The 12,768-nt window shown below is 41.9% G+C and overlaps 1 protein-coding gene across 1 annotated transcript; it reads right to left on the reverse strand.

Annotated features, from left to right (window-relative positions):
* Nucleotides 1–11,156: 11,156 nt before the first annotated feature.
* On the reverse strand, nucleotides 11,157–12,078 carry LOC119655236 (general odorant-binding protein 28a-like). Its single transcript, XM_038061022.1, has 5 exons — nucleotides 11,917–12,078; nucleotides 11,749–11,827; nucleotides 11,602–11,687; nucleotides 11,395–11,537; nucleotides 11,157–11,338 (listed from the first exon to the last, which is right to left on the reverse strand). The coding sequence occupies exons 1-5, from the start codon at nucleotides 11,995–11,997 to the stop codon at nucleotides 11,275–11,277; spliced, it is 453 nt and encodes a 150-aa protein (XP_037916950.1). The 5' UTR covers nucleotides 11,998–12,078; the 3' UTR covers nucleotides 11,157–11,274.
* Between the last annotated feature and the right edge of the window lie 690 nt (nucleotides 12,079–12,768).

A 12,768-nucleotide genomic window follows, 5' to 3' on the forward strand; every position in this document is an offset into this window, starting at 1 on the left:
GCAATGCTCCTGGTCGCCGTGGCGCCTAAACGTCGAACCGCCCCACGACTAGCGGTTTCGACGCCGTGCTGTCCATTAAGCGAGCCCGACCCAGTCACCAAGTCAGACGACTCCCGCCGGTTATTCGTACCGGACCTTAAATTTCTCCTTTTCATTTTTGGGTTTGCATTTTATACCTAAAAGCCAGGTGTGGTGATAGCTTCCTCAGTGAGTAATCTGCAAGACTGCAAAGTTCCTGCACTTTTGTCACCTACCCTCTGAGACGCTGCGGTGGCGTACAGCCATTCAGACTGAAGATATCCATCCCTCCTCCTTTCACAACCGGGCCGACCGGCTATGGCGGAGCTCCAAAATTTATTAATGTTACTTATAATGGTACTGTGATAATATAATTTTGTGCTTCTAGAATGAACTTAAGGGGGGTTTATGGTAAATTTCTAAAATATGGTTATATGCGATTATTAACTCCGGTTGAGCAGATATCGAATGGGATGTGATTTGTGGCCTAGATTTTGTGTAGCTGCAGTATCGTGATTTTTTTTGAGATTTTGCAGTTGGATAGGTTCTGAGAACAAGACCTGTTACACTTTTCGAGGCACACATTATGAGCCCTCACACCCCTATATTGCATCCAGTATCAGAAATAATACCAATACTAATTTGAACCCTTTCCCCTTGTATGGAGAGCCCCCTCTAAAACCCTCTACGAAACGTTATATATAAAACGAATTCACAGCCCATACATTCTCACCAAATTTCGCGATAAGAGCTTTAGTCGCTTCCAAGTAAATAGGATGTGACACACATTGAATAGATTCTAATTGACACAAAACCTTAAAAATTAATGTTTAATTATTTGAGGTGGTTACCGCAGAATCACATAAAACCACTCTCCCGGGTCCCTCAATGACTCCCTTGATATGTTAAGAGTTAATGAGGAGGAAGTGTTTAGGTTTTCCTCGGATCGCCTTCTTCTTCTTCTTTAGCCTTTGTCCTGTGCAGAAGCGAGTTTGGCTCGTCTTAATCGCGTCATTTCCCATCGACTTCGATGCGCAAACCAATCTTAGCAAGTGAGTTCCCGCGAATTATACGTTCATATCATCGAAGACTCCTGCAAATTCATATCGCTACAATTTCGAGAATCAGTTGCTCCCTTCTTCATTGTTGCCACTGAGTAAAGGAACAACTGATTTCCGAGATATTACTAATAATATACCTTCGTAGCGAAAAAGCCAGCAACCTTCTATAATTTCATCGTTTGAAATTCTAGCCACCAAACCACTCCAAAGATTCCAAATGTTATGAAGAAACGTTTTCTCCAGATCAGAATTTTTTTCTCTAAGCGTCTTCTGGACCACTCTTCGCTGACTTACCTCGTATGGTACTCAGAGAACTTTCATATTTCTCTTCTTTTACCACTTTTGACACCAGAGATTTCAAAATTGAGTACCATCTCGTAAACAGTTTGAGCACCTGATGAAAATAGTTTCTGCTCGAGATGCAGTGGCTACACCAGAAGTGTTTCGGAAAATACCTTCTTCCCAACTACTATTGAAAATACCAGCTCGGACCCACATTCATGTTGCCTTTAATGGTATACGTGTTCTTGAGATGTTCTACGGCCAGGTTAAAAAGGATGCCTATCCTAGACCGCTGTTGACGGTGAATGGTCTGGAGGGTAATTCCGTTACTTCTGTCTGACCTCGCTCATTTGTCAGCTTCAGCCTAGTCAGTCATATCAATTCGGTCGGGGTACCGAATTCTCTCATAGTCGTGAACAGCTTTACCCAGGATATGCTATCATCGGTGGCCTTTAAGTCAATGAAAAGATGGTGCAATTTAAGGTCATATTCCAACAGTTTTTCCATCGATTGTCGCAGAGAGGAAATTTGATATGTTAATGATTCGCCTGGAGTGAAGTTTCTTTGGTATGGACCGATTATGTTCTGGGCATATGGAAGAGAACGGAAAATTTTATAGATGGTGCTCAGCAACGTAATACCTTCATAATTGCTCAACTACATGATGTCCTCCTTTTCATATATGAGACAGATAAGGCCTTGTTGCCAGCCATCAGGCAGTGATTCGCTATCCCACACCTTGAGCATAAGTTAATGAACAGCTTAATGTAATTGGTCACCTCCATATTTAACCAGTTGGTTGTAATTTCATCGGGTCGTAACGGCTTATGGTTTTTAAGCCGGTGAATTACATGTTTTTTCCATGTTTGGTGGTGGGGCAGAGAATCTTTCTCTTGAGAAGATGCTGATAGGTGGAGCCATGTTGAGCATTATGCTCGGTTTCTTCTCGTTGCAAAGAAAATAGAGCTCGCGCGGTGGACGGGCCGGATAGCAAAGCGTTCTTTGAAATAATAGTTCCCTTCCGCCTCTTATCTTCTGTTGGTGAAAGGAATTCCCTGATTTTAAGGCTCCCAAAGCCGGGAGAGTTCGGGGAGTACCCCGAAGTAATATGACAAACGGTTCAAGGCTAGCTCTCTGACGATGGGAAGGTGTTTCGTTGGTAGTCCGACGACGTACAGTTGCGGGAGTCCAACACTCAGTGCGTAAATGCATTCACCTACGCTACCGCCTCTTCCGCAAAAAAAATCCCCCTTATCATCGAGATGTACGACTATAAGGCTTCATCTTTCGTTGAGAAAACTTTTGCGCCTGGTGCGAGTGCTCCATTTACTTTCCGAGTTCACAGACCTTTTGATACTCCCAGACTTCCTTTTTCTGTCTGTGAAGTCGCTTCACCACTCAACGGAGTTCGTGTGCAGCATTGCTGGGTAGGCACCATTGCTCGGTATGCTGCATTCTTGTTCTCCATTGCTAGCTTACATTCATCGTCGAATCAGTTCCGAGTTTTTTGTGACTGGAGGCAAGTATTTTTGTGGCCGTATCAATAATTAGGAGGCACCGAGGCAGCGGACGAACTCGCCAAGAAGGGAGCAGGGACGCCTTTACACGAGCCAGAGCCCTTCTGTGGAATCGGAAACGGTTTCATGGCTATGACACTAAGAAATGAAGAGGAACGGCTGAAGGAATTATACTGGCCGAGCCTACCAGCGATGGAGCAGTCCAGGGTGCGTATTGCGGGATACGAATCCATGCGCACAAAGGATTATTTAAACTCACCCACAGAACCTCCGGATAATAGTGGGAATTCTCACTGGTCACTGTCGACTAAACTATCGCCTAGGGAGCTAGGGATATCTACGGACACCTTCTTGTAGGTTTTCTGCGGAGTGTGATGAAACTTCTATACAAGTCCTGGGACAGTGTCCGGCACTTGTGCAAAGTAGGTCGAGGCATCTGGGCGAACACTCAATACCAAATGCAAAGTTGAAAGATCTGGAAGTAGGGAACATACTAGTTTCTGACGGTTATAGGCTTGCTTGAGATACTATGATTAATAGGTACACTATAACCAGTAAAAGGGGCACAATAATTCGTTTAGGATGCGGTGCGACTTTCCCTTAACAGAATAATGATCAATAATTACATTTTTCAGGTGGTTATGATCATCATTTGTCGATACTTCATCTCCAGGACCTCTGTTAACTTCGGTCATTGCGGCGTCCATATCCCCCTTATTGGTGTTATGGAAGACTTTGTTAGGGATGTCTTCGGTGTTCACTTTGCTTTGATTATCAGAGGGAGTTCCAGATGGTGTTGTATCCAAGCTCGGACCATCATGCAACGAGATAGTGATCTAGTATCTGCTTGACTAAGAATATTTAGTCAGTTCTACTTCGGTATTCTGCAATAATATCGTCATTATAAGCTTATAGTTCTTGCATTATTTTTGTTTTTTCTGTAGATAGTGCTATTCCTAAGACGCATATAAAAATTTGTGGATGGAAACTTCGACTCATGATTTGAAAACTGGTGGTAGAAATGCTACCATTATTAATAAATTTACAGTGGGTCAAAATTGTTCCTTTCGAGTCAACTAACTACTCGCTACGAGATAAAATGTACCACATCGAAGTAAATATCGGGTATGTTGAAGATGTATGGTACACACAAGCTATATATAAGTGGTACCACGGTGCAGAAAAATATTCTTACATAAAAAATCGCAAAACCTTTCATATCTGAAGCGCGGATCCTCCGGTTTCCGACTTGTTCTTCATTATCCAACCGAGTCCTTCGCGTGGATGGCGGGGCTGGCGCAACATCGAGAGTGTTGAGCTCTAAGACCTACCTGTAGTGTCGAGTGTAGGGTCGTTGTACAGCCTCAGGTTCTTCTCATATAAAGGCCCCGCGGAACTTGATTCCTCGCGATTACCTGATCAGAGGGCAAGTATTATAGAATGAGTAGCAGAACTTTGAACCAACCATTATAACGGCTTTCGGCGCCCTGTGCTGTCTTTCGAACATCCCATTGGACTGCGGGTATTACACGGTTGTCCAGTGTCGTATGGAACCTAGGGGTTTGCCTTACTCTGAGAAAAGTGAGGACTCGATTTACATTCTCTGTGGAATTCACTCTCGAGAGGGAACCGCGGCACAAGTTTGTGCAGAAATGTTTTCTAGAGTATCGCCTTAAGCCGCTGCGTGAACCTATACCTAAACCCGTGCGAGTCTCGATTGTCTGAAAACGCTGTCCGGATACCTGGGTTTGCTAGATCGTGAACGATGTGAAGTACTTCATTGCGAAAATCGGCCGGAATATATGGCCTTGGTTTCTTATCTGAGATCTAGCATTATATACTCGCCATTGAGCCGAAGGTAGGAAATTACCTAAGTTAGTATTTGGAGTTGGTCCCGACGCATTGAAGAACCGTGTCAAACCGTTTGGACCTTTGGAGTCAACTTTGAGGAGCACGGTGCCGTTGAGGGCATATCACAATGTACGGGGAAGTAGATTACCATGACTTTTGTGATAGTATGCCAAGAGGATGCGAGGACGAAACAGTCGAGAGAGATGCCTTTTCGCATCATAATTTGTCCATCAAAAAGGGAAATTATGCTTGCTTGTTGAGAAGAACGGCCCAACCCAACTTTCGCTTCCTAGTATCTTAGGCATTATCGGTAACACCACGTAAAGATACGAATTAAGATATTTTTATCTCGACAAAAATCTTACTATAATATTTTTCAATTCGGCATTTATTACACCGCCCGATGTATCTTTCGATGATACTGAAAATGAAATAGTACAAATCGTAACAATCACAATGAGTTTCTATATTAATGCTGAGGATCATCTTCGTGGAAATCACTTGGAGAAAATTCAACAAACACAATTCGATGGTGGATCGGAGAACCTGCAACTCCACAAAGGAGTAACAATAAAACCCAATAATCACGTCTTCAGTACGAAATTAGATATATATGAGCCGAGGTGCATAATATAGATGAAAATTAATCTATTGTCGATTTTTAACTTCTTTTCTGTTCATAGATTAAGACCGTTATTATCAGTTTTCAATTTGTACGGAGAATGCGGTTGGGCACGTTTGCTAATGAAGAAAAATGCTGGGTGGATGGAGGTGAGTTTCCATCGGATGGGATGGGTCGTGGAGCCTCTTTTGAGATAATCTTTCAATTAGATACCCGTCATTGTATCGCTTTTATCCAGAAGTTAAAAGAATCGATGTGGAAAGATGGCATTTCTCCGATACCCCCTCAGGAAGAAAAATTAGTCCCGCGAAGACAATACCAGACTCATCTTTGGCGCAATGGAAAAGATCGTACATTCAAATGCGATTTGTTGTTGACTTTTCCAAGTGAACTTTCACTTTTTATTGCAATTTCATTCACATGAATTGATGTGATTCTTATTTTTATTTTGATTTCGGTTTTTTTTTTCTTATTTTTTCCTCTCATTTCCCATCTTTATCATAATTTTCTTTGTGTCTCGAAAACAGTTGTACGCTCTTTAATGTTAAGAAAGAAGACGTTCGCTTGAAGATTTTTACTTGACGCAGGTGAAAGTCCAAATACTATTAAGATGTTTTCGCTTCTAAGATACCTTTCGGCGTCAAAAGAGCCTGACTCCATTGTTATTAAACATTCAAGTACTTTTTGTCAGCGCCGATATAGCAATCAAAACAGCATTTGCAATTTCATGAAGATGGAGTCACGAAGGTCAGGTTTGTAGTTAATTGCACTTGTCGCCAGTTGTTATTAAGAACGCTCATATGTTTGTATACAAATATGTGGGAGGCCTGCGATAGTGATGAAGGTGTCTGGAAGAAGAATTCGTTAGTGCGAAAACTCAAGATTGAAGAAATGGATGAAACGCAAGAAAAAGTACTTGAAATTTGGTTTAGATCATTTGTTGGACTACAAACGAGAAATCTGTTGCTTTGTAATGAAAGAGTAGATTTAAATTTTTGGTATTGTGCAATTCTTAGTTGTGCCTCGATATCGCTAGAGAGCACTCAAGACAAAATATCTGTGAGATACTTGACGAGAAGACTAGATCATCAGAAGGTAATAGGCTCTTATTCAGACAACTACTCTGAAGTATTCACTACATCATTCAGGAATTCCACTAAGAAGACAATGTGCGTATATCTTAAATTCATATTATTTAAGCAATGAATTTCGAAGTAAAATGGGTCCTAGAAGCAACACAGGATTTTACCCTCGTCCCTAGTCCAGAGACACCAAGAAACTCATAAGCAGCAATCACAAAAAATTATAAGGGCTTTGAATAGGTTCTTGGTGTTTTGGAACAGATGGCATTTCCAACTTTAGATATGTGCCGAGAGAGCAAAGAAACCTACCTCCAAAGGGCGACCTGGCCTGACTATGCTGCAGATTAAGGTAGCATAATTCGGCAAATCCTCACACGACCTCCTAGCAGTAGCCGCTAAAAACCGTCTTCGGACGGGCTCTTGGCTATTCTTGGTATATAGGGCCGTGCCGGGGGGAGGGGGTTCATCCAACTGGCAAGGATCTGTTTGCCTGCTGGTCATGCTTTAGGAGCAAGCTAATCTGGCGGGGCAAGCATTAGCCTTCGTGGCCGACGCAAAACTTGGTCTTTAATATGCAAACTCTGAATAAAGTTTCAAATTTACTCTGATGGCTACGCTGGCCAGGGTGGACATTTTCCCCGGACTACTCGTAGGACAAACACATGGATTCCAATTTAACAAAAAAATAAAACAAGTCGGGAAACCGGAATCTGGACGCTTCAGGTACGAAAGGTTTTGTGTATTTCTTAGTACATAGCACATAATATATCCATATACAATATTATGTGAGAGTATCCACTTTCGGGTGATATTGACATTCATAGTCCTGAATTTTCAAAGAAGCAATAACTTTGACGTATTATAACTTTGTTAGTAATAGTGGGATTTTCACCAAATTAGGTAAGATCATGCTATACATTATAGCCGTGGTGCTAGGATGAACTTAATGGGGGTTTCCAGCCAATTATCAAAAAAATATAGTAATATACTATTATTAACTTTATTTGAACAGATATCAGTATGGAAGGTATATCGGAGCCCAGGCACCATATAGTTGCAGCCTCCTGATTTTTTTCAGATTTTTCGGTTGGGTTCTGAGAATGGCCCCCTTAAAGAAATGATCACTTTCAACCCCCCGCACTCCCCACCTTTCCAACAAATGTGAAAACTAAGATCAGCTTCAAAAAGTACTAACCAAGACCATTAATTTGATATGATGAAAAAAAATTTTACACCCCGCTTTTTCATGTATGAGAAACCCCCCCTCCCCGTCCCTTAAATTCAACGTTAAAGGATGTAACTCACTGTATGTCTGAACGTTCCTACCTTTTTACCAAATTTGGTATCAATCGCTATAACCGTCTCCGAGAAAAATGCGTGTGACGGACAGACGGACAGGCAGACAGGCAAACAGACAGACAGACAGACAGTAAACCGATTTTAATAAGTTTTAGTGTTTACACAAACCTTAAAATCCGTTGATAGAAAAAGAAGAGGAGGAGGAGGAGGTGATGCCAGGCGCACCATCGAAGGACGAGTTGCTGGCATCCAGTGAGATGACAGTAGCTGACGAGGGCAACACAATCGGTACCAGACAATGCATTGCTGTGCTGAAACCAACCCCAGCGACCTCCGGGAGCCAGGGGCGGGTGGACTAATGGCTTCCAACTTGGAATCCACTACCGTCGAATTGGGTGTAGCGAGTGCCAATCATAGAACTACTAAACCGAAACCGGCAACGGTGGGGGCCCCATTAAAAAGCAAAGGCTGCCAAGAATGTCGATCATCGGAAACCGACTAAAAAGCAATAGTCCACTGGAGTCTTGCTCAACAATCACTATCAGAAGGTCATACATATTCTCAGCAAGAATGCAAAAAATAAAACGCCGGTACTGTTGACGAACGGGATGAAAAAGATCGAGCAATTGCTGAAGAACAGCGAACGCTTGGAAAACATGCAGAAGCCGAAGCCCGCCGACTTCAAGATTAAATCGAATAACAACACAAGCGGAACAGAGTGTACAAGGGCTCGGACGCCACGAGTTACTTACTTACGGCAAACAAGCACCGGAGTTCTGGGGTAGTGTTGAGACTAGGCTGTCCAAGATAGTAATAGACAGTATAGCATGCAAGGACCAATTCTCCATCGACTTTCTCGCTTCTTGAGACGTTAGGATTAGCAAGGCCTACGAGGGCGTAAGCCTAAAAGCAATCCCATACAACGTGATCCCCAGCAGACCATGATAAGAACTACGATAATCCATTCTAATCTGGAAGACAGCCAATTTACCAGAGTTGTGAGTAGAAGTGCGCCCCAGGGTAGCGCTGTCTCTCCGGGGCTCTGCTTGATATTGATGAATGAAATTTACGAATATGCCGACGACTTTGTAATGTTGTTGTGTGGGATGTTTCTCTCCATTATGAGTGAAATTATGTGGAAAGAAGGTACCTGTGGGCTGCAATATGCGAATCAAATCAGAGCTGATATTATTCACCCGCAAGGCACCTACCTCTCCAGTGTAAAGTATTCGCTTGCTATTCTGGATCCTAAGTTAAATATGTTTAGAGGCGCTGCACAGCCTCCTTTCCCTAGGAGAAGACCTTTGTAGGGAAATGGGGTCTCCATTTTCTTTTTCTTTAGCCCTTTTCTTTAATTCCGTTTACAAGCGGATTCGGTTTTGTCGTAATTGCCCCATTTTGTCCTATCAGAAGCCTGATCTGGATGCAACCGCGAGACTTTCAAATCCCCATTCAGTGTATCTGTCCACTGTTGTTTCGGCTAGCCTTTTGATCGCTTGCCATAAAGGCATATGAACCCACTAGTCTAATGCAACATCTTCGCCTCTATTATCCCAAGACGACGTTTATTGTCTCTTCTAGTCCGCCAACCCTCAGAACGACAGAGGGCGACAGGGCGGATGATATTGCAGTAAATTTTGAATTTCAGGTGTTCGTTGGTACATCGATCACAAAGAACACAAGTTGTGGATAGCCACTTCACCCATGTTGCAGTGAGACCGTGCTAAATGAGGCGATCATTCCATTTTTGGAAATGTTCCTCAAGATCATTTTTACTATTAAACGCTAGGAAAAGACCATTTGCATAAAGCAGTGTAGAGGACGCTGGACTGTGACGGTGTCCATAGCAAAAGCAGAGAGGAGTGGTGAGAGAGCGCCGACAGAGATACGAAACGGTTTTGATACACACGCCACACTTTGTACTTTACTTTTCGCAACTGAAACCAGCGCACGAGTTCTACTGGCACTACATGTTGGCGTAGACCATACCAGAAGAGTTTGTGTGGCACACGGTCAAACACTTTCTCTAGATCCAGAAATGTAATATAAAAAGGGCGATGCTCCTCACGGTGTTTTTCCGCGTAGGGCGAAAACCAACTGCTCACGCCAGGCGGCCAATAACTCCTAAATAAAGAGAACCAGTTAACTACACGCAATAAGGGTGCCGTTGTGAAGACAAGCAGTGGAAGAAATATCAAAATTTACCCACAGAGAGTGGTTTTCTCCAACAAAAGTTCCTGCTTAAAAAGTACGTAAGGAAGGAAATAGACCTTCACGGTGCAGATGCTAAATGATACCCATGATATCTGGAGAAAGGCCTGAAACCAGAAGAAAGCTCAGAACAGAACTAAGCCATCATCTACCCATTCCAAAGAAAAGGACAGCAACGGAGATTACCCCAAAAAGAGGAGAATCCTCCCACTAATCCCAAATGCTAATGAGATGAAGAGTAGTCGACTGTTCATAATTACTCGTGAGGAGCAGAAAATCGTCGAAAACCTCATTGTCATGGCGACATGCGAGGAATGGAAAAATGAGCCCCTGTTCACCGGCATGCGTTTTCGATCAGATCTTACACTGGTAGACTGCACGACGGAAAACATGATGGACGAGCTTAAGACCATAGTTCCTAAATTGACAAGTTGGAAAAGAAATAAACTGTCGGCATGTGTTGGGGGTGATATACCAGGAACACACATGGTAAGACGCTAGCTTTCCAACTCGCATCAACTGAAACAGAGAAGTTTCTGTGGCTTCTCATCACTGAAAACATAGAAGCAAGTAGGAGGGGGAAGGCAAACTACTCAGGACCGGGGTAGATGACCGTACCTGGAGGCAATTAAACGCCGCACCTTTAGGTGAGAATGAGCAGGGCAGGGTACATCTGCTTTTCAGAATTCATTTCCCTGCATTCTCCTCCTATATTTTCTCTACGGTCGTACTCTTTAGGAATATACATAGCACTGTTTCAGTACCATCTGCTCCCTAAACCAACATTTTTTTATTCGACCCCCCTCCCCACCAATAGCTTTAGTACCTCAATTAGTAAAGTTAATGATGGTAGTCTCTGTTTCATCGTAAGCTTTGCATGGCGTATTTGTCGCTGATTTTTGAAGACCGATGAGATTGAGCTCCTCCAAAACCTCGAAAATCGACTCTTTCTATATTCCCCCAAACTATAGTGATTTCTTACTTGCTACCGCTTATATCTGCCTCATAGGAGTTCAACTCTTCATGATGGCCGACGAATGTGCTGCCCCAAGGACACTTGGCGGAGAACAGTAGAGAAGGAGTGCAAGGATCTCAGAAAATCGTGGGGAGCTGGGTATGGTTGACGTGCTATACCCCACCAAGGGGTAAATAGTAACTATATATTAGTGTAGAGAATATCAGATTAGAAGGCCAAATAATGAAAAGAAACTCGGAACGGTTTGCAATGACGTTTATTTATACGACAACAAATCTATGAGAAAATTTTCAAGAGTACGCCGGTTCACTTCAGTCCGTTTCCAAAATTCCAGATGTCCGTTGCCAGTTTCCAATTAACCATAAATCGCTTTGATTTCTCCCCTTACACATAGATGAATTTGGTAGGCAGTTTCACATCTAAAAAAACACATTACTTGTCAACTTCCAGATAAGAAAACAACGATATAACTTACACATCCTCTTCTTTTAAACTACTACATTTATCGGCAACAGCAGTAATTATTTGTAGCGCTTTCTCAGCATCGCCTCCGAAAGACTTAATTTTCTGTCTGAGATCATTGACATTTATAGGACTCAACTCACCATCTTCTTCTAGCTAAGAAAGAATTCTTGATTGATAAAGGATAGGCGAACAATAGAGAAGATTATGGTCTACTTACCACGCCTAGTTTTTTCATTAGACATGCAATGAGGCATTTACCTTCGTGGGATGCAGAGTCATCTTTCATCAGAGCCTCAATATCATCTGAAATTAAGATTTAGGTTTCCATGTTTTACAAATGGTCCTTGAAATTTGTCTTGCTAACCTTCTTTTATATCGTCTGTTATGCACTCTGAAGCAACTTTAATAAAAAACTCTTTGGCACGCGCTTCATCCAACTCCGCCTAGGATGTAATTGAATTGAAATTGAATAGAAAATATTCCATTAAACTACTTCCAAGATTTGACTTACATAGATCTTTTAGATACTCACCTTAACACTAGTCACCGCTAGACCATAGATAAATAAAACCAAAGCGAACGTGAAAATCGTATTCTTACGAAAGGTAGTCATTTTGCAGAATAGCTCAACAGCACTATCGGAAAATGTTCTAAGCTTCAGACCGGGAGCTGCCTATCTCGAAATTAAGATTGCGTTACTGAATGCACACCTTTTATATGGAAAATCTAAGGATCATCACATGCTTAAAACAATTAAACCGGAGGAAGTGCATCAAATAACAACTCATTTAAATAGTTATAAAGATTTTCAATCTGATAGGGAATGTATGGACACGACTATTTGTGATTAAAATGTTTCAAACGTACGAGTATGTATGCATCATGTGTTGCACAGTACACTTGGAAGGTGTTAATACTATGAATGGACGTGGGACATGAGGACTCTAACGCTTTAAAAATCAATTGGAGTCAGGAAAACCCTCCAGTACTATTTAGCGATGAACACTGATTCGAAGATATATTAATCTATAAAATTAAGAATTACTTTACATCAGAGTTATGTGTGTATGTACGTATCTTCCCAATTCCTCCCAGTAACCGATTCTATCTATAATATTGCATACATTAACTATCTTCTTGTAACAAATGCAATTGTCATCTTTTCTGTCATTCCCATAATTAAAAATGCTGGCAATGCATATTATTATAGTCCAGAGAGTTTTATATGCTTTTATCCAATGCAACACTCATCAAAGCACATAGAAAGTAATCATTTTTATGGGTACTTTATGGTCTTAGTTTTTTTAATAATTTTGAAGATTACATCCATTCGTTTATCTAATTGCAGCGTTGGCTTAGCCAAGACTGTTTCAAATACATGACA

This window comes from Hermetia illucens, chromosome 4 (genome assembly GCF_905115235.1).
Source record: "Hermetia illucens chromosome 4, iHerIll2.2.curated.20191125, whole genome shotgun sequence".
NCBI classification, from domain to species: domain Eukaryota; kingdom Metazoa; phylum Arthropoda; class Insecta; order Diptera; family Stratiomyidae; genus Hermetia; species Hermetia illucens.